The sequence below is a fragment of the Bufo gargarizans genome, chromosome 11, assembly GCF_014858855.1.
Source record: "Bufo gargarizans isolate SCDJY-AF-19 chromosome 11, ASM1485885v1, whole genome shotgun sequence".
Taxonomy (NCBI): domain Eukaryota; kingdom Metazoa; phylum Chordata; class Amphibia; order Anura; family Bufonidae; genus Bufo; species Bufo gargarizans.
Window position 1 is genome coordinate 7,499,455 of NC_058090.1, and position 23,541 is coordinate 7,522,995.

General features: G+C 45.5%; 1 protein-coding gene across 1 annotated transcript in view; it reads right to left on the bottom strand.

Annotated features, from left to right (window-relative positions):
• Positions 1–2,616: 2,616 nt before the first annotated feature.
• The window catches only part of CCDC88C (coiled-coil domain containing 88C), a 75,157-nt gene continuing 54,232 nt past the window's right edge, over positions 2,617–23,541 (bottom strand). Inside the window, 7 exon segments of the mRNA XM_044271609.1 lie at positions 2,617–3,571; positions 3,573–3,859; positions 7,403–7,704; positions 9,489–9,557; positions 12,340–12,408; positions 14,598–14,786; positions 18,626–18,864. Coding sequence (XP_044127544.1) covers positions 2,962–3,571; positions 3,573–3,859; positions 7,403–7,704; positions 9,489–9,557; positions 12,340–12,408; positions 14,598–14,786; positions 18,626–18,864 — 1,765 coding nt within the window. The 3' untranslated portion in view covers positions 2,617–2,961.

A 23,541-nucleotide genomic window follows, 5' to 3' on the forward strand; every position in this document is an offset into this window, starting at 1 on the left:
ATGCTGGAAGCAAGGAAAACAAATGCAAAGTATCAGAAACCACACATTTATTTCCACGTTACAAAGGCGTTCTCCATACATTCATTACAATTGCGGAATACACAGAAAGACCCAAATGAACATAGAACCATCAGTCGGCGAACAGCATTTACTGGCTATAGATACGAGACGCAGAGGACTGTTACACTGTAACAAAACCCCTGCAGTGCTCATCATGATACAATATGGACGTAGTATGTAGCACCACTGTTGCGCTGAGTTTTGGCTTGAGCCGATTTGGCCGTGTCCCGGGGAAGGGTCAGCGAGCAGGAGCGTAGAATAATCTGACATTTATTTACAGAAGAAAACTGTACAATTCAATCATTTACATCCTATGTACATACACAGCAGGATCATGAGAAAGTGCACGCGTGTCTGGAACATGCAAGGTGCAGCCAGCAGGGGGCGCTTCAACAGTCTGTAACACCCTTTCAATTGACATAAGAAATCAGGGGAAGGAGACGCAGCCATTTCTTCCAAATTCTGCACCTCAAGTAAATTGTGTGAATTGTTGCTGCTCACAGCACTTCGGGGGCAGATTTGTCATAATTTATGGCAGAAAACAGTTAGTTTCTGCCCCAAATTTGGCAGATTACAGAAAATTCCCCCCAATACTTTCTATGTGGTATTATTCTAGGACATTGGATAATCCGGCACCTGTTAGGCAGCCAGATTAGAGGAATGCTACTGTATAATAACATATCGTATTATTGCCTAAGACAAATCTTTAGATTTTAATTATCTTGATAATGACTTTACAAAGACTCATACTCCAGTCCCAGCAAGAGCTGCATCCACAATACTACTTTTTGTTTTATTTGTTTGCCACTTGGTGACAAAGGGAGTTAACTGCAGTTTGTTTCCACCAGCTGTTCCCAAAATGCACTTCTCCTCGATACAGAATAACGGCAGTATTTTCCGCAGCTTTGAATGTGACTAGAGCAGGCATCCTCAAACTGCCTCAAACCCTCCAGCTGTTGTAAAACTACAACTCCCACAATGCCCTTCTGTAGGCTGATAGCTGTAGGCTGTTCGTGCACTGCTGGGAGTTGTAGTTTTGCAACAGCTGGAGGGCCGCAGTTTGAGGATGCCTGGACTAGAGTATACACCAGTTAATGCAAAGGTTATCACCCTTTTCATCCATTGTGGAGGAGTTTTCTTCTAAATGAGGGGTCAGCAACCTCTGGCACTCTAGCTGTTGTGAAACTACGATTCCCAGCATTTATTTCTGTGAGAAGCAAAGGAAGTATGCATGCTGGGAGTTGTAGTTTCACAACAGTTGGCATGGCGACGGTTCCTAAAATTCTGCAAAGTCAAATATTTCATTGGGCTACAGTACCTCTAAATGGATCATTCAGCAGCATAGAGAGGACTCCCACCATGAATCACCTCTATTACTAGGTTTGGGTATTTTTCAGGTCTGTGATTACATTTGCTCTTGACCCCCACCCAGGGATGCACTACCAATGAGACCTGGTGAGGCGATCGACTCGGGCACTACCAGGTAGGGGCAGCCGAAGGGCCATAAGGCTGAAGGGAAGGGGTTATGTTAAGAAATTAACATTGGGGAGAGGGGGGCACCATTTCAGTTTCCGCCTCAGGCAGCAGAGAGCCTAGGTGCACCCCTGACCCCAGCCATGGTCCAGTAGTCAAAATATATTGGTATAACCCCTAAAGCATGATGTATATACATGTATGTATCACTATATTATAGAATTACATTCACACAGCAGTAGTAAAGGCCCGGATATATTCCTGACATATAACGGACCACCAAGTATTCCATTCTGGCCTATAGAATCCAGTGTAAGCGCCATGATGGCTCTCTCCTCTCACAGGCAATGTGCTTCTCATTGCAAATATTCAGTAGTGCATTAGTTCAATAAATTAAACCATAAAGCAGATTTTTTTTATTTATTACATTCTGTATATGAATCTGAGGGATTAATATGAACCTGTATCGTAACCTGTAGGTTTTACATTCCGAAGAGAATAAGATGTCATGAAAAGTAAAGAGATGCAGAAAGTGCAAGGGCAGGATGAAGAGTGACAGAGTGAGCGCAGATCTGAAATTTACTCATTTACATATATGCGTTAATGATGAAGTAGGGAATAAATTAGGAGGAAGGGTAACGGTTCCTGCTGACCTCAGTGCGTCCACTTTTCAAAGGGCATCTGTCAGCAGCTTTGTACCTATGACACTGGCCGACCTGTTACATGTGCGCTTGGCAGCTGAAGGCATCTGTGTTGGTCCCATGTTCATATGTAGCCGCATTGCTGGGAAAAAAATTATGTTTTAAATATGTAAATGAGCCTCTAGGAGCAACGGGGGCGTTGCCGTTACACCTAGAGGCTCTGCCCTCTCTGCAACTGCCGCGCCCTCTGCATTTTGATTGACTTTAGGAGAAGTCAGGGCCAAGTGTGAAGATGTTTTCACTGCCTGACTGTGTTAATCAAAGTGCAGAGAGCGCAGCAGTTGCAGAGAGAGCAGAGCCTCTAGGTGTAACAGCAACGCCCCCGTTGCTCCTAGAGGCTCATTTGCATATAATAAGACAATTTTTCTCAGCAATGCGGGCACATATGAACATGGGAACAACACAGATAGCTTCAGCTGCCAAGCGCACATGCAAGAGGTCAGCCAGTGTCATAGGTACAAAACTGCTGACAGATGCCCTTTACGCATGAGGTGGTGACTACAGCAAGCACAGGGAGGGACACCATTGCACATTCGGAGTCCTGTGCATCTTCCAGGCACCATTGTAAGTACTAGGAGGTGGTTGGTCTGATTTGCCTGAGCAGTAGTGACATGTTCACTGACATAGCTGGGTTCAGCTGCAGAGGACACTGGTCCAGATCAGTGTTTTATGCCTATTTTCCTAAATCCTGATGTCACACCCCAGAAAGTCCACTGTATTCCTCTAGTCAGACACAACCATACTCATACCAAACAGTCTGCGGGTCAGCTGTGGGGTCAGGGGAGGCAGGAGTACTTTTCGTGGAGGTTTTGTTAGGGTCGTCTGCAGCAGTTGGCGGGGGGTGGCAGTCGGAAGACATGCCTGGAGGTTTAGGGTTAACAACTCCTATTTGACTTTCCACCTCAGGAATGCTAGATATTGGTCTCACTGGTGAAACCATGGCTACTTCTCCATAGCGAGAGTTGGGCCTGCCTCTACCAGAAAGCTGGGCGGAGGTACAAGGCGGCTGTAAGGAGCTGGTGGATAGGGCCGGTTGTAGTGTCTTGTCTACTCTGGAGACGGCCATTGACAGGCGGCGTGTATCTAGAGAGCGTGTGCGCAAATCATCGCTTTTTGGTGGGTTGCTTATCCTGGCAGATTGCGGTCTGTCTCGAGGAGAGCCAGTGGGAGTGGATGTTCTTAGGATGTGACTACTGAAGTCCTTCAACATAGGGGTTTCCAACTCTGCTTTCTCCATACGGTTCAGGTCCGGAGCATTGGCGTTGAGAAGATCTGCAGTGGCCAGGCTAAAAGCCCTGCTCAGGGAGCTGCCCCTAGCGGCCAGGGTACCCCGGGTGCTGAGGCTCTGGGACTTGCTTAGATGTGGAGATAGGCTGCTGGATTTGAGGTCGTCTGAGAGAAGCCACTTGGTTAGTCACAGGATCCATTGGTCGCAGGTTAGGCTTGACAGACTGGCCTGGCCTCCCAGGTTTGAGCTCTGCATCTCCTGATAGATTCCCGTAGTTTGGTGGTGTGGACTGGAAGTCTCTATAACTGGCCTGGACCGAGGGGCCTGCAAAGTCAGAAGACTCACTTGTCTTCTTGAAATAATCGCCCAACAATTCATCCCGACCACTTGAGGCGTCCTGCAAAGAGAATAGAAACATGTTGTATTATCTAGATGTGTATCACTCTGGACTACACAGAGGTCTGCACCAACTGTAATGATGTGCAAAGCTTTAGTAAAGTAACGCAAATGTCCCTGTTTACCAGGGTTTCCCTAAATTGTGCCTGGAGATTTCTCTTCACACAAATCACTCTCAAGAGGAGGTCAAGTCACAAATCAGGGTTCGGTCACCTCTCTATCCACCTTAGACATAATGGACAAATGAACTGATTACTGTGGTCTCGAAGCCGGAAGCATTTTGCTATGAGGTTTTTCACTGCGTGGTTTATTTAGGTGGAGAACAGAGTGCTTCATCTGTACAAGCCACGCAATAAAAAAAAGACCAACGATGGTTTAAGGGGGAATTCACACACAGACTTAGTGACTGTCCCATTCATCTGCATGTATCTTGCAGGAAACCTGAGCATGTGCAGCAGAAACAACCCCATGGAATGACTGACCTTTTAGGTCACAGAAATCTCTGCAACAAATTTGCTGTGTATGAATTCAACCTGAAGCTGCCACTGTGCAAATCCATGCAGTCTTCAAATTGATTGTTAAAGGGGTTTTCCGGGAGTAAAATATTGATAACCTATCCTCAGGACTGGGCATCTATCTCAGCACCCCCAGCTGTTTGAAGAGGCCGCTGATTGCTGCAGACTCTTCCTATTCCAGTGACGTCGTTTTTGTTGGGCCATGGCCTATGCAGCTTAGGCCTGAGCTTCATTACCAGGCGCAACCACTAAACGATGTACAGGGCTGTGCTGTGAATATTTTATTAATGGAAAACCCCTTTAGACTACTTTCACAGCTGCGTCCAGGCGTTTTGTCAGACAATGCCAGGAATTGGCTGGAGAAAAAACACTGCAGTGCACTGGTTTCTGTCTGGCCAATTCTCGACATATTTGCCAGGTAGCAGCCGGATCTCTGCCGGACCCCCATTATAGCCAGTAGGGTACGGTGGGAAGGCGGCAGTATCCGGCAATGACACATTATGAGAACTCCAGCAGGCAGTTCTTTATCAGATCTCTCCCTCGGATGTGAAGCTAGTCTAAATGGCTATGCGGATGGGTACAGGGCAGTTTTCCTGCAAAACCATTTGGCAAGCAACAATCTGTTTAAAAACTGTGCATGTCAACGCAGTGACTGTATCATCCTGATGAGATCCCAGCCTTAGACTATGCAGATATCTGGTCTTTTTGCAGATCCGCATAGTTTTCAAATTAACTCCTGCATAATTTAGACAGTTTTCCCTGTGGTTTTGTAGGTAAAACTGCTGCATACCAGCAAAATTCGGTAGCCATTAACAATCAAGTTTGAAAACCGTTGATGAGAAAAGTAGCCGCATCCTTAGGCCTCCTGGACACGAAAGTGTGCTTTCCGTTGCCTTATTGCGGTTCTGCAATACACGGACACCGTTCCGTGTACATTCAGCATCATGGATGAGGACCAATTCACTTAAATGGGTCCGCAAATCCGGAGCTGCGGAACGGAACCCTACGGAGTGCTTCCGTGGGGTTTCGTCCCGTACTTCCGTTCCGCAAAAAGATCATGAGAACATGTCCTATCTTTTTGCGGAACGGCCGGATCGCGGACCCATTAAAGTGAATGAGTCCGCGATCCGCTGCGGCTGCCCCACGGACGGTGTTCGTGCGTTGCGGACCGCAGCACGACAACGGGACACACACTTTCGTGCGCAGGAGGCCTTAGACTAAGTTCAGACATTGCGGATTTGCATCACAGCATAGTGAAAGTTGATGGAGTCCTGCTCACAATATATATGTGCTGCAGACTTTTTTGTCTGCTGCATGTTCATTATCTTGCAGATTGTGTTTGGATTTCCAGTGGATTTTTAACACTGAAGTCAATTGAGTTGCTACATCTAAAAGCCAGAATGGTTTACTTGCAAATTGGCAATGAAATCCCTGTCAAAATCTGCGTAAGATATAATTTAAAATTTTTGCGTAGAATTTATCTGCATGAAAACCTAGCCTTACACTTTTGAACCAATAACCAGGATGCACACAGTCATCATGTTAGGTGGCCATACAAAAGACCTAAGGGGAACAGGCCAACATTTTCATCACCACTCTTGATTCCCTCTTCGCAGCCGGAGGTTGCGCCAAAGCTATGCTGCAGCAAAGGCCTCCTAGCTGCTGTAGAATTCTATCTTCATTCACGCCAGAGTCGCAAGTTCCCCCAAATCTTACATAGGATCACCTATCTCTCAGGTTATTACCATCTTTTTCCTAATTGCACAGAATGTCCTTGATTTATGAGCAGCACATAAAACGTTTCCAACAAATATTTCAGGAATGCTCAGCCATAAATCAGAGTTGGTTAATGCAGCCCTGCACTGTGTGAAGATTAGATTGTTATTCACCTCCCACAGTCCCATAATGTTAATGTGCACATGAAGAAAACATAGTGACTCCCACAGGTGAGTGCCCCAACAGGTTAATAAATGGCGCTCCAGAATATCACATAGTGTTAGACATGCAGAGTCGGTGGGTGAGAGGATAGTGGACAGAGAATTGCTGTGGAATACCCTGGGGATATATAGCGAGGTCGCTCTCCTGTTAGCCTGCTCTGCGCGTTGCCTCCATGCGCAGTTCTCGAGAGATGGCGACGAGGTTCCCGACGATGGCTCTGAACGTTCCTTGAGTTGAAGCGTGGGAGAAGGGGAAGGAGAGGAAGGGTGGAGGGAATCGGCCTCTAACAGAAACTCCTGAAGGGTGATGAGCTCGCTGTCAATTATACTGTGCTGGCGCTGGAGGAGAGACGGGGCGTAAGAGCAAAGATTATCAACCTCCCATAGAAAAGTGAAAACTACCCCAAAACCTGCACTTTTAGCATTTGTTTACATATAACATTGAGCAACGCAGCAAATACTTTACCTTTCATAAATGACATCACAGCTGCATTCTGAAAATTCTGCTACTTTACTGTTAAAGAGGTTTTTCGAGCTAGGTGGACCCAGGACCCTCGCCAAGCACCGTCCATTGGATAGGGTCTGTGCTTGGTATCGCAGCTCAGCCCATTCCCTTGAATAGGACTGAGCTGTGCCTAGACCATGTGACCCACAGACGTGGCATAACATCACTAGGGCAAGGCCGAAACGCTCATCAAGCCCTTCGTCCTTTTCCTAGTGATGTGATGCCACGTCTGTGGGTCACATGGTCTAGGCACAGTTCAGTCCTTTCATACAGCTGATCGGCGGGGGTGCCTGGATGGGTCATCAATATGATAATCCTGAAAAAAAACATTAACTCTCAGGTGACAGAAGCTTGCATTACCCTGTGGGATATATAATTACTAATATGTAAACTTTACACCTTTGAGCATTTAAAGAGTAAATCACAAAGTGCTCATAATTGGAAATCTGTGGGTTTTTTTAAGTTTTTTTTATATATAGTTCTCTTGTAAGGAAGTGCACTTTACTTCCAGCTGCCTCTGCGAGGCCGGACCTTTGCAGTTCCATTGCTAGTGGAGTCTGGCAATACTACCCTACCCAGACACTTACAGTGGGTGGAGACTTCTTATTACTCTCCTCCAGAAATTCTTCCAAGGTCACCATCTCACTGCCTGGAGACCCCGACCGTGGCCTTGGCAGGGTGCGGCTCGGTGGTCTCCGCTCAAGATTGTTGTTGTAGGACACCGGGCTGTTTTGGTTAGAAGTGACTTCCAGTTTAGTGCTGGAGCTGAGTATGGTCGAGCTGGGGCGACTGATGTAGCTGTCTCTGGGTAATGTGGCAGCTTCCTTGGTGGGGACAAAATCATCACTGCTCATACTCTCTGGTCTTCCTAGAGGGAAACCCGACGATCCTAGATTAAAAAAATAAATAAATATTTGATCAGTCTTTCAGGAGTAAAATATTGATAACCTATCCGGTGGAACTGCACCAATCACCTGTTTTAAGAGGCCACAGATGTTCCTGGGCCAGCGACATTAAAGGGGTTTTCTCACCTGAGACCATGGGGGCATATCGCAGGGACCCAGACCTATCTCCTAAACGGAGACCCAAAATGGTGGAGTGGTGGAGGCCGCACTGTGCATGCGCAGCTGCCCTCCATTCATTTCTATGGGGCTGCCTAAAATAGCAGAGAGCTGGCTCAGCTATTTCCGTCGGGCCCATAGAAGCGAATGGGAGCAGTGGTCGGTCATGCGCAGTGCACTCCCTTTCACTTCTATGGGAAAAGCGCTTGGTGGTGGCCGGACCGGAGTCCTCCAGCCACCACTTTGCCCACCAAGTGCGGAAACCCAGCGGTGGGACCCGCACCTATCAGACAATGGGGGGTATATCCTAGAGATATGCCCTCATTGTCTCAGATGAGAATACCCATCAGTCACACTGCCTATGTGCAGTGCAATCTCATTCAAGTGAATGGGCCTGGGCTTCAATACCAAGCACAGCCGCTCTACAATGTACGGCACTGTGCCTCACCGGAGCACCGCGGCCTCTTCAAATATCAATAATGTACTCCTGGAAAACCACTTTAAAGTCAATAGAGATCTGACAATTAATGATAATTCTACTAAATGTTGTGCAATGTTGTGCAAACCCCAATCGGTTGCATATTTATAACACAGGCTTTATATTTTATTCCAGTGTGGTCAGGCTATTTATTTAAATAAAGCTTGATCATTGTATAATGAAATATTTAGCAACTTTCACATATACAGTACTTTGGCCGTATTCACACGTGCAGGATTCTGTGTATTTAGGTGTGAGTTCTGCAGTTAAAGGGGTATTTCCAAGATCTTGTTATTGATCTCCTTTCCTCAAGACAGGCAATCAGTATCTGATCGGCAGGAGTCCCGAACCCCACACCCCAACGATCAGCTGTTTCAGTGTAGCGCCATCCATTGTGTAGTGGACGGAGCTGGTTACTGCAGAGTTGCTGTCTTTGACTTAAATGTGAATTTCTGGTACAGGAGCTGCTGCAGAACAGCTGATTGGTGGGGCTATGAGTGTTGGAAACCGTATCATCATCCTGAGGACGGCAATACAGTTGAACTTAGGAGGACACCTGCGGCCGCTGGCCATGTGCATAAGTAACTGATGCTCCTACATGAAATAATACAGAGAGCATCAGATGTTCATGTACCTGCCTGGCGGCCAAGACTGCCTGGGCATCGGCCCACCAGGAAATTTCCCTGTAGGGTTTATGGCCACTCCATCCATGGTATCTCCTAAGATAACTAAATCCTGGAATACCCCTTTAATGCAGTGTATTTTATACCCCTCACATGCAGCAGGAAATAGTGAACACAGTGCAGGTTTTATAATCCACAGCACGTTCACGATTCTGGACGGAAAAGCCCTGGATTAACCACAATGGAGCTAATCCGCATGAGGATTCCCTGCAGAAATCAGGGTTTCAGCCTTGGAGCTCTACCGTAGACTCTTTGAAAAATGCATGCTGGATTCGGCCATAGCCTTTGTGTTTAATTTCTTCATCATTTCTAAGATCTCTGCTTGCAGTTAGTGAATGGGACCTGATGGTTTGGCACAGTGGTATCCAGTCTAGACAATCCCCTGTATGAGTGCTACCTCTCCCCTGTCCTGATAGTGTGCTATGAGGGACATACAATGGGGATCACTTACCCTTTGAGGTCTGCGGTGAGCTGCTGGTGGATGAGTTTCTGCTGTTCTCCAAGCTGTTGGGCCAAGGGACTGGAAAGAAATATTTTTGAGTAAATGGAGAGAGTTGGATGGAAAGTGGGGGAAGGGAGCAACATGGTCTTAAAGCGACCCTCTCGTTAGTCACATTAACTGGGGAACCAACAGACCTCTAAGGCCTCTTTCACACGGGCAAGTTTTCTGAGCGGGTGCAATGTGTGAGGTGAACGCATTGCACCCGCACTGAATCCGGACCCATTCATTTCTATGGGGCTGTGCACATGAGCGCTGATTTTCACGCATCACTTGTGGGTTGCGTGAAAATCGCAGCATGCTCTATATTCTGCGTTTTTCACGCAACACAGGCCCCATAGAAGTGAATGGGGCTGCGTGAAAATCACAAGCATCCGCAAGCAAGATCAGATGCGGTGCGATTTTCATGCATGGTTGCTAAGGAGACGATCGGGATGGGGACCCGATCTTAATTATTTTCCCTTATAACATGGTTATAAGGGGAAAATAATAGCAATCTGAATACAGAATGCATAGTAAATTAGGGATGGAGGGGTTAAAAATAATAAACAAATTTAACTCACCCCATCCACTTGGACGCGTAGCGGATCTCCTCTGCTTTCTTCAGGACCTGGGTAAAGGACCTTCGATGTCACTGGTGATGGATGGACCATGTGATGAGCGCAGTGACGTCATCAAAGGTCCTTTACCCAGGTCCTGAAGAAAGAAGGAGATCCGCTATGCGACCAAGTGGATGGGGTGAGTTAAATTAGTTTATTATTTTTTAACCCCTCCAGCCCTATTGTACTATGCATTCTGTATTCAGAATGCTATTATTTCCCTTATAACCATGTTATAAGGGAAAATAATAAAATCTACAGAACACCTAACCCGACCCAAACTTCTGTGAAGAAGTCCGGGTTCTGGTCTGGGTACCAAACATGCCGATTCTTCTCACGTGCGTGCAAAACGCATCAAAAAAGCTTTGCACTCGCACGTAAAAATCGTGCATTTTCCCGCGACGCATCCGCATCCTATCCGGCCCTCACACGCAACGCCCGTGTGAAAGAGGCCTAAGGCTACTTTTACACTTGCAAATTTGCGCGGATCCGTCATGGCCGGATCTGTTCAGATAATACAACCGTCTGCATCCGTTCAGAACAGATCCGTTTGTATTATCTTTAACATAGCCAAAACGGATCCGTCTTTAACACCATTGAAAGTTAATGGAGGACGAATCAGTTTTCTATTGTGCCAGATTGTGTCATAGAAAACGGATCCGTCCCCATTGACTTACATTGTGTGTCAGGACGGATCCATTTGGCTCAGTTTCGTCAGACGGACACCAAAACTGCTGCAAGCAGAGTTTTGTTGTCGGCCTCCAAAGCGGAATGGAGACTGATGCAAACTGATCCTTTTCCATTCAGAATGCATTAGGGCAAAACTGATCCGTTTTGGACCGCGTGTGAGAGCCCTGAACGGATCTCACAAACTGCGTTTTGCCAGTGTGAAAGTAGCCTTACCTGCTGACATTTTCAGCTGCAGATCCACAAATTTACAGGCTCCTCATCTGGCATCCAAGATGGCTGCACCGCTTCTCGGACTACCTGGTGCACACTGTGCATTTGGGAGTCTAAGACACTTCCTGCTGTCCTCGGATTGGCCAGCACTGCTCATGTGAACAGTGCTGGCCAATCCCAAAGCAGGGCTGGACAAGTAGGAAGTGTCTTGGACTACCAAATGCACCAGGTAGTCTGAGAGGCGGTGCAGCCATCTTGGATTGCAGAGGAGCAGTCCAGGAATTGGTAGATCTGCAGCAAAAAAAATAATAAAATAAACACGGAGGAGGTCACCAGGTAGCTTTCTTTTCATTCTCCACTTAATATGAATTTTTTTTGTTACTGGAAGTTGACTTTAACTAAGGGTCCACTTACATGAACCAATGGCGCAATGATCTGGAAGGGATCGTCCAGGCTTTTAATATTGATGACGTATCCTCAGGATAGGTCATCAGTATCAGATCTTCGGGGAGTCAGACTCCCGGTCCCCCGCCGATCAGCTTTATGAGGAGACGGCGCACACAATGCCACCTTTTTTCCTGTTTGCTGCTGCTGCCTATGGCAAAAACCATTGACCGCAGCAGCAAACAGGAAGGGAGACAGCACTGCGCACCATCTCCCCATACAGCTGATCGGCGGGGGAGCCACCGATCTGATATCGATGACCTATCCTGAGGATAGGTCATCAATACTAGTAAAACCCCATCGTATGGATAGCAGGTAACAATGTGAAGCAAGAATCATAAAATGTCAATGTACAGTTCTCATTAATGAAAGGCCAAGCAGAAATGGACACAGGGGCTGGTGTCATCCCAGCAGGAGAGCGCCATTGATGGGAAGGTTATATATTTCTACCTCCACATCACATGCATCTAGACACGTCTGATATTGTTAGCACTTTGCTGATATTACACCAGTCGGCATACTGATACACAATGAGTATTATACATTGACATCTTATGATTCTCGCTCCACGTTGTTACCTGCTGTTCATCTGACGTACAGTATACTGATTAATCACTGGTTATGTCCTCTCCCCCTGTGATGTCACCCTTTTCTTCGTTGTGGGATTCATTTTTACGCTCATCTATGTATTTCATAAAAAGTGATTATTTTATACACTGTTTGGTGAAGGAGTAGAATTTTGCTTGGGGCACACAAGAGTCACTTCCATAAAAGAGGGTACTGTGTGTATGCCCCTTGTCACACATTGCCAATTTGGTATATTTATCCAGAAAGGGTTAGCTAGCAAACAATCAATTTACCACAAAGTCCTCCAGGGCCGGGCTCATGATCCGGTAACTGCTCATAGATGTTATCATCAGACTTGTAACCTAAACGTAGAAAATTTAGAATGTTCCATAAGTAATTAAATGCCAGAAAAAAAAAAAAACGAGATCCATTGGAGATCATTTTTTCTCAGCAAAATCTGTGACAATTTGACATTGACTCTGTATTGCAAAGGGTAAAGTCTGCGGCGTAAATGGACCTTTGGTGTGGATTTTAAAGGAGTTGTAGTGTCAGGATATTGATGACCTATCTTCAGGGTAGGTCGTCAATAACAGATTGGTGAGGGTCTGACTCCTGGCACCCCCAGCCTCTTCAATCAGCTGATCGGTGGGGGTGTCAGACCCACATTCGTCTGATATTGATAGGTCATTAATAGCCACACCACAGGTCCATTTACTGCAGTGTGTGGATGAGATCTGCTAAAATCTTGTCCACTTTGCAGGCAGTGTTCCCTGTAAGCTGTGCAGCTTCCTTTATGCCTCCGCTCAGGACCTCGGCAGGCCCGCTCACCGCTGCAGCCCGGACTTCATGTAATGGTGTATGCCTGTTCTGTACTCTGGGGAAGCCCACCCTGGTAATGCACACAATTTTCACTGTGTGCATTACTGTAGTGGGTAGTCCTAGAACTCGGAACAGGCACCCACCCTACTGCCCACAGTGCCCTTAACGTCCTGACATTATCCAGTGTCAGGACGTTCCTGTGTGGCGCTCCAAGATGGCTGCGCCTCCTTCCTCATGCACTGCTGCAACTGGAAGAGGAGAACATGTGCAGCGCAGGAAAAGAGGAGCAGGCGGCATGTTCTTAGACCTAGCCCCCCAGCCAAAGTATTGTCCAAGATCCCCAAGGGCCAAGCCAAGTAATTGTAAATTTTCATGTGGAATATGTTTATATTATACACATATAGCCTACACTGTGCCATAAAATATACCTCTACACTGTGTAGGGGTTATACTGTATATTGTACAGCATGGCGTAACCTCCATACATTTCCTGTACAATATACATTAGTTCCTGCACCATGCTGTATAATATACATTATAATCTCTGCACCAAGCTGTATAATATACATTATAATCCTTGCACCATGCCGTTCAATATACAGTATAACACCTGCACTGTTGGGTTATGCTGTATATTGTAAGGCATGGTGTATGGACTATAATATATACTGTATGGTGCAGGAATTATGTATTGTACAGCATGGTGTATGGATTACACTGTATATTTTACTGTATGGATTATACTTTATATTTTACTGTATGGTGCAGGGATTATAATGTATATTATATGGCATGGTGCAGGGGTTATACTGTACATTGTATAGCATGATGCAGGGATTATAATTAGGGATGAGCGAATCGATTTGGATGAAACATCCAAAGTCGATTCTCATAAAACTTAGTTTAAAATCGGTACGGAGTGAGCGCTCCGTACAGCATTAGAATGTATTGGCTGTGATGAGCCACTTCGGCTAAGTCTCGGAAGCCTTGGAACCGAACCCAAGTTCGGGAAATGTTTTTTTACAGTATAAATCAATTTCTGAAGTTATTATGCGAAGTCTACAGAGACTTCGCAAAGTAATAACTTTGGCTCAGTGGAGCCAATACATTCTAATACTGTACGGAGCGCTCACTCCGTACAGTATTGAAACAAAGTTTTATGCGAATCGACTTTAGATGTTTCATCCGAAGTCAATTCGCTCATCCCTAATTATAATGTATTCTGTACAGCATGGTGCAGGGATTACACTGTATTGTACGGGATGATGCAGGGGTTACACTGAATGTGACAATTATCTCAGGTTTTCCTATCGCCCACCTTTGATGGCGCTGTGCCCAGCTCTGAGCCGACCCTGCTCAGCAGCTGCCAAGGCTTAGAGGGAACACTGTTTGCAGGTACTGTAATATACTGCAGATTTACCATACCCATAAGTCCTGTGTAGATGTACCGTGAAAACATTTTCTACATATTCCATCTTTTGTCTATAAGGGGGAATCGGTTGATATTACATGTATGGGGGTCCTCCCAATTGTACCCCTCTTCCCACTGAAATAAACACGCATGCTTGGCCAACTCCAGCTTGTATGTATTCGGTGACATTGGTCAGCTAATGCCTGTGTTCCAGCAGAGCTATGACCATAGAGCCGTCCTATATATAAATGCTGCACATAAAGCATACATTTTTTGGTAACCTGTGTGTTTAACAATGCAATTTATGCAGGAGAAACTCACCTTTCGGTCGACCTGGCTGCTGTGACCTGAGGCTTCCTGCTGGGCTCAGGTGGATCGCAGTAGTGGAGAAGGCCCTGGACCCAGGTTCTATCCTCCTCGAGCGAGAAGTCCGTTCTGAGCCCTCCATCTCCTCACCGCTTCCTCCATGATAAGACATCCTATTCTGCTTGGGACCAACATCGACCAGGACTGAAGAACCAAACAGCACACACTCTAGTGAGCAGAACTTATATGGAGCGGATACAAGAAGCCCTGACACAACGCACAACGGTGGATGCCGACACTTAAGTGAATTGTCCTTAGAAAACTGACTACAATGTATTAAATAGAATGGGTTTTAGAATATATACAATGTCACAAGATTAAAACATTTTTCACATTACTGTAAGAAATGTATTGTAATCTGCTTACTATTGTCAAGCCCACCGGATCTCGCCTACATTGCCAGCATTTCTTTTACGTGAATGCAGGTTGTTAAAGTGGCAGACACTGCAAGATCCAAGGTTGGATCAGTCAACAGGTATATTGCATGTATGAAGTCTAAAGCCACCTTTCCACAGGACGATGATCAGACAGGTTATTAGAATATCCTTCTGAGACATTCCTACAATACACTGGGGTCATATCCACTGTGCGCTGCGTCAGACCTTGGTATGGGTAAAGCAACAAAAATTCAAGCAATGTGTTATCCACTTCACATCAGGGAGGCAATATAAGGACAAGACATAGGTAAGGTTTTTTGGAAAAAACACAGCATTTTTGGAGGAGTCACTATGACCTTCACTACATGAGGTTATCCCAGCCCTGTACTATGCATAAAAAAAAATTCATCTATAAACAAAAAAAAAAAAAAAAAAGATTCCGCCTGGCATAAAAAAAACAAAATCAAAGTGTTCATTAGATTTGTCTAATCTCGTACACTTTGCTGGTACTGTATTACTCTAGTTTTTGCACACGAGAATCAGAGCATAAAAACCACATGTACCCCCCCCCCCCCAACATGTGCATATACCGTTTACGGTTTTACAGCAGCCACTGTCCCCATGATCTGTACGTAAATGCAGAGCACAGATAATGTCACAATAATGGAGTAACTGAGTAGTCTTCTGATCAGGGAGCATGATGGGTGGTACACACACACCACCGAATATAAAAGGGAAAATAACCAAGTTTCACCCTATATCAATAAGGCCTCATGCACACGACCGTATTTTTCATCCCTGTGCTAGCTGCATTTTTGCGAATAGCTCACTGATCCTTTCATTTCTATGGGACCATGTACACATCCATATTTTTTGCAAAACCGTGTTGCTGTTCAGATACAGTCTTGTGCATCAGGCCTAAGGAATATAACATCCACGTGCTGGAGAATGCAAAGTATCCTTATACAGACTGGCTGCTCTTCAAGAGCTTCTTCTGACAGACGTACAGGGAGTTAATAGACAGAGCGTGCGCGGCAGGTTAGAGGGGAGAAAGCAAAAACTGGACATGCGGAGCAACTTCTGGACAACAGGGGTCATTAGTAGTGTCTGGTCAGACATGAGGGGAAGCCTCAGGGTGACGAGGGAAGTATTCATTCATTTCTACAGTGGCCCTATCCTAAGAAACCTTGTGTGATGTTGAGATATATATATCTCAATTTCATCAGCCTAATGGTATATTATATCCTCCTACACCCAAAAAAATAAGTCTTTAGTAAGCTTCCCACTGCCCTCTAGGTGGCAGGCAACTATGTCACGTCCGGTGGTAGGTGACAACTACCAAGCTGTGGCTGCCACTAGTAGCACCAACCGGAATCTGAGAGTTACTCATAATGTCAAGGTAGTACTACTTTCATCTCATTGTCCAAGGCCATGCAGAGTTATAACTGGGTCAGTCAGATTCCGCCATCCAAAGAGGTTCTGCAGCAGATAATGTAACATAAGGCACAGTGTGCCTTCTGCTGACCATTTACAGAACAACTCAAATTGTGCAACTGACCCAGAATTCTGTCAGGAGAAAAAAAATATATAAAATAGCACATTTTGGTGCACACCATTGATGCACAAATTTTACAACTTTTTCTGATTTTCTGCCGCTCAACATTTTGGGAAAGTGGGCAGATTTAACATCCGCAATGTAAAGGTGTTTTTCCATCTCTACATGTGTGGCATATGGTTAGGATTTTCTAAAGATGTAAGATGAAAGCAGGTCCCACCTTGGAGGTCCCGTCCTCAAGATAGAAGCCGGTCCCATAAGTAAATGGAGGGCAAAACCACCCTCCATTCACCGCAGAAATGACTGAGCACTGGCAATCCCATAGTGGTGGATGGAGAAGTAGCCGTGCATGCACGACGTCCTTTGCATTCACGGCTATGGGATTTCCGAAAATAGCAAATTGGGCCCACTTGGCTATTTTCGGAAGTCTCATAGCAGTGAATGGAGAGGACGTTGTGCATGCCTGGCGTGCTCTGCTTCACTTCAGTGGTCCCATTCTGGAGATAGGAGCAGGTCCCAGAAGTGGGACCCGCACCTATCTGACATTTGTGGCATAGCCTAACCATATGCCACGAGTGTTGAGATAGGAAAGACCCTTTAAAGTCGCCATTTTAATCCATTTGAGTGATGGCACACAAAAACTGTAGTACACTAATGCCTCTACTCAAAGTGTTATCAAACAATTTGCACAGTTTGATCAATTTGGTGGAATTTATGGAAACACAGACTGAAAAAAAATCCGGCTTAAAAAAATTACCCTCATGATAAATTCTCCCCCCAGTGATTTCTACAAAAATAAAATGATACTTCCCCTCGTCACACCAGATAACGGACACAGCAGCGCAACATGTCACAGGCAAAAAGATAAATTCTGCAGGGAACAGGGAGACTTACGCTGCCCGGACAGACGCTTTCTGGTCAGTGGTCATTGGGTGCGAGTGTCAGTTTTAAGAAAGGGGGTTGGGGGGGGGGGGGTCTAATCTTCACGCCTTTGCTTCTTAGGGAAACATGCAATTTACGGACATTACAGATCATGGGTAGGGATTGTATTTTGGTCCATCGGGTAAATGTATAAATATGGAGAGTAATAAATTAAGGGAGGTATGCTCTAGAAAAAGAGATGACAGAGAGAGCGTCAGAAGTCCCTGATCTCCGGAAGGGAGACAGAGCTCTTATGAGTAGTAGGTGAGATGTCTACAGATGACCAGAAACGCAGGCGCTCCGAGAAACGGCGCTGACTCTGTGACGCCTTCTTCTCTTGACTCTTGCTTTTCAAAAATGGAAACTTTTTGCGGGGGGTGGCTGGATAGAAAGAGGTCACCAGGCCGGACAGGAAAGAAGTGAGATGTAAATGGATTAGAGAGTGTTAAATGCAGAAATAAATGGAGACATTAATTAATTGTATCTACCTTTAAGTTTTGTAAGAAAACAGAAGCATTAGAAAATTTACACTTCAGTTTTTGTACTACAGAGTATCATTTAACCATTTACCACATAGATACATGTAATATCAGTTGCCACCACTAGGTGGCAACCTGTCTGACAATTCGAACATAGACTGCCACCTAATGGTGGCAACAGGCGTCAGAGATTTTTCTTGCAAGTCTGTGTGCGCTGCTGAATCTCCCTTTGGAGAAAATTTCTGCCAGATATTGGCCTAATATTCACATTTTTGGATGTATGTACGGTATATACAAAAGTATCCATACCCCCAAAAAAATTTTTTGGGTGCAAACTATTTTATTGCCACTGAAAATACACACCCATTCTACAACTGGAACATAAACCACTGTAACTAGTAGATGACCAGGCAAAAATACCTGCTTGCTACAAGCCAATTGGCAAATTTCTGAACAGTATTTTCCATTTCCCCCCTTTAAGACAATAGATGGTCACAAACAAATTTAAAAATGTAAAAAAAAAAAAAAAAATTATCTTAATGATGAAGACACACTGTCTTGTAACTGGATAAAAAGCAAAGTTCATTGACTCTGCAAACAGCTGATTTCTGGAGGATATTTCCAGGAATTGTGTTCACTTACACAACTTACCTTTGCTGGTGAAGGACTTTGCTGCGTCTTTCTCATCAGACGCCAGAGAACAGTCATCTATATTCTCAGGCTGCACTCTCAGGGGCCTGGTACAAGAAGGCGATGCAGCGATCTCCAGGTTCTCCACCGTCATCGTCTGGTTGGTAACATCTCCCACCGACTTGGGTCTCTCTCTGGAGCCCTCTTTCCTTGGTTTAATGAGTTTGGCAAGAGCTCGAGCGCCCGACCAGTGATTCTTCCTGCAGACAGAAAATCCCAGTAAGAAAACGCCACTATGCATATTGAACACGGCCATACAGCGCCTCCATCATAGAACTATATATTGCAAACATAATACAGTACATGAATGACGTAGCACTGTCAAGACATATGTGAACATACAGCACGTCCCTGTGCAAGCCTAGTACTGCCATACAGTGCATGCATCATATATGGCAAAAACATATTACATGAACAACATAATACTGTCTTGTAGTTAACATGTGGCACCATACTGTGCACACCTAATACTGCCACGCAGTGCCTACATCATAGAACTATATATTGCAAACATAATACATGAGCGATACAACACTGTCACACAATAATGTATGGCATCACACTGTGCACATTTACTACTGCCATACAGTGCCTACATCATAGAACTATATATTGCTAATATAATACATGAATGACATAGCACTGTCAGACACTAAACATACTGCACCTCCCTGTGCTTGCCTAGTACTGCCAAACAGTGCGTGCATCATATATACACATGTTGCAAAAACATATTACATGAACATAATACTGTCTTGTAGTTAACATGTAGCACCGTACTGTGCACACCTATTACTGCCATACAGTGCCTACATCATAGATCTATCTATTGTAAACCTAATACATTGTCATGCAGTGAACACACAGCGCCATACTATGTACACCTAATACTGCCATAGAACATATATTGCAAACATAATACAGGGACTACATAGCATTGACAGACTGTGCACACCTAGTCCTGCCATGCAGTGCCTACATTATTGACCTTTATACTGCCAAAATAATACACTGTCATACAGTGAACATAAAGCATCATATTGTGCACACCTAATCCTGCACACAGAACTATACATTGCAGACATAATATAGGCCCTTCAAAATACCGTTACATAGTGCACTGCACTAGCAGTACTGTCAGAAAGTACACTATTTATACTCTTTATACTTTTATACAGTGTCCAAATAACTCCACATCCAGGGCCACCGGTGATTATCCACATAACCGTATTGCAGCCATAAGTGGAGGAGATGCGGCAGGCCTCTGCATGTGCTGACACCCCAGTGGCGGATCCGGGGGGGGGGCGCAACGGGGCACAAGCTGCTCAGGAGGTGGAAGCGCTCATCTCCATAGTCATCTGTATCGCCGTCCTCAGGACAGTGATACAGAAGGCTGTGCGGAGGAGCAGGGGAGGGAGAGGCGTGTCCCTTCCCTGTTCCTCTGATAGGCTGCCAGCACTAGGCCGACAGCCTATCAAAGGCCGGCGCAGGCGTCATCGCACCGTCTGAGCTGTACAGCGCGGGACACAGGCCCGAAGAGGCCTGCATCGCATCGCTGCCAAGGAGGTAAGTATAAAAGTGTATATATATATTATATATTATATATACATACACTCACCTAAAGAATTATTAGGAACACCTGTTCTATTTCTCATTAATGCGATTATCTAGTCAACCAATCACATGGCAGTTGCTTCAATGCATGTAGGGCTGTGGTCCTGGTCAAGACAATCTCCTGAACTCCAAACTGAATGTCAGAATGGGAAAGAAAGGTGATTTAAGCAATTTTGAGCGTGGCATGGTTGTTGGTGCCAGACGGGCCGGTCTGAGTATTTCACAATCTGCTCAGTTACTGGGATTTTCACGCACAACCATTTCTAGGGTTTACAAAGAATGGTGTGAAAAGGGAAAAACATCCAGTATGCGGCCGTCCTGTGGGCGAAAATGCCTTGTTGATGCTAGAGGTCAGAGGAGAATGGGCCGACTGATTCAAGCTGATAGAAGAGCAACGTTGACTGAAATAACCACTCGTTACAACCGAGGTCTGCAGCAAAGCATTTGTGAAGCCACATCACGCACAACCTTGAGCTGGATGGGCCACAACAGCAGAAGACCCCACCGGGTACCACTCATCTCCACTACAAATAGGAAAAAGAGGCTACAATTTGCACGAGCTCACCAAAATTGGACTGTTGAAGACTGGAAAATTGGTTTCTTGAACATGACAATGAGTTCACTGTACTAAAATGGCCCCACAGTCACCAGATCTCAACCCAATAGAGCATCTTTGGGATGTGGTGGAACGGGAGCTTCGTGCCCTGGATGTGCATCCCTCAAATCTCCACCAACTGCAAGATGCTATTCTATCAATATGGGCCAACATTTCTAAAGAATGCTATCAGCACCTTGTGGAATCAATGCCACGTAGAATTAAGGCAGTTCTGAAGGCAAAAGGGGGTCCAACACCGTATTAGTATGGTGTTCCTAATAATTCTTTAGGTGAGTGTATATATACATAGAAAAAGTCAGGCAGCACTCCCTTGACATGTAGCTGTAAGGTGCCCGCGGTGGTCCCTCGATTTAGGACGTAAATGGCAAAGAAAATCCGCAGCACTCCTTGAAGTATAAAAAAATGTGTAATTTTATTCACACATGTCAATATTAGACAACGTTTCGGTTCTCTCACAGAACCTTTCAAGAAAGGTTCTGTGAGAGAACCGAAACGTTGTCTAATTTTGACATGTGTGAATAAATATACACATTTTTTATACTTCAAGGAGTGCTGCGGATTTTCTTTGCATATATATATATATATATATATATATATATATATATATATATATATATATATATATACACACACATACACACACACACAATACTTTTACTGGCACATGGGGGGGGTTGTTATTACTGGCACATAATGGGGGGGGCTGCCATTACTGGCACATAATGGGGGGGGCTGCCATTACTGGCACATAATGGGGGGGGCTGCCATTACTGGCACATAATGGGGGGGGGGCTGCCATTACTGGCACATAATGGGGGGGGGGCTGCCATTACTGGCACATAATGGGGGAGGGCTGCCATTACTGGCACATAATGGGGGGGGCTGCCATTACTGGCACATAATGGGGGGGGCTGCCATTACTGGCACATAATGGGGGGGGCTGCCATTACTGGCACATAATGGGGGGGGCTGCCATTACTGGCACATAATGGGGGGGGCTGCCATTACTGGCACATAATGGGGGGGGCTGCCATTACTGGCACATAATGGGGGGGCTGCCATTACTGGCACATAATGGGGGGGCTGCCATTACTGGCACATAATGGGGGGGGGGCTGCCATTACTGGCACATAATGGGGGGGGGGCTGCCATTACTGGCACATAATGGGGGGGGCTGCCATTACTGGCACATAATGGGGGGGGCTGCCATTACTGGCACATAATGGGGGGGGGCTGCCATTACTGGCACATAATGGGGGGGGCTGCCATTACTGGCACATAATGGGGGGGGCTGCCATTACTGGCACATAATGGGGGGGGCTGCCATTACTGGCACATAATGGGGGGGCTGCCATTACTGGCACATAATGGGGGGGCTGCCATTACTGGCACATAATGGGGGGCTGCCATTACTGGCACATAATGGGGGGCTGCCATTACTGGCACATAATGGGGGGCTGCCATTACTGGCACATAATGGGGGCACTATAGGGACATCTACTAAAGGCCACAAAGAAGGGGTATTTTATATGGGGGGCTCTGTACAGTAGAATTTTATACTGGGACACATTATGGTGGGTACTATGGGGAAGGGGGGAGAGGAGTACTATGGGGTCATCTACGGGGGCACTAAGAAGGGGTATTTTATACTTGCAATTATGGGGGACACTGAGGGCATCTACTGGGGCATTTTATACTGGTACATTGTGGGGGGGCACTAGAAGGAAGGGGGGAGGGGAGCACTATGGAGGCATTATGGGGTATTTTATCCTGGCACATTATGGGGGCACTATGGGGACATTACATACATCACATTATAAGGATAATTATTTCTAATGGGGGGGCATTACGGTGGGCTTTATTACTCCCCCATGGTATGACCCCCTAGTAGCAGCACCAGCCTGTCCCTGCTCTGCTATCCCTTTGCCCCTTCTCCAAATCCTTATTATGAAATCTCTCTCATTAGGATAAAACACAACATCAGCTCCGCCGAGCCCCCGGCCAAAGTGTGGAAGTGGTGTCCGAGATCCCCAAGGGCCAAGCCAAGTAACTAAGTTTTCATGTGAAATATGTTTATGTTATACACATATAGCCTACACTGTGCCACACAATATACAGTATACCGCTACACTGTGCCCCACAATATACAGTATACCTCTATACTGTGCCACACAATATACAGTATACCTCTACACTGTGCCACACAATATACAGTATACCTCTACACTGTGCCACACAATATACAGTATACCTCTACACTGTGCCCCACAATATACAGTATACCTCTACACTGTGCCACACAATATACAGTATACCGCTACACTGTGCCACACAATATACAGTATACCTCTATACTGTGCCACACAATATACAGTATACCTCTACACTGTGCCACACAATATACAGTATACCTCTACACTGTGCCACACAATATACAGTATACCGCTACACTGTGCCCCACAATATACAGTATACCTCTATACTGTGCCACACAATATACAGTATACCTCTACACTGTGCCACACAATATACAGTATACCTCTACACTGTGCCACACAATATACAGTATACCGCTACACTGTGCCCCACAATATACAGTATACCTCTACACCGTGCCCCACAATATACAGTATACCGCTACACCGTG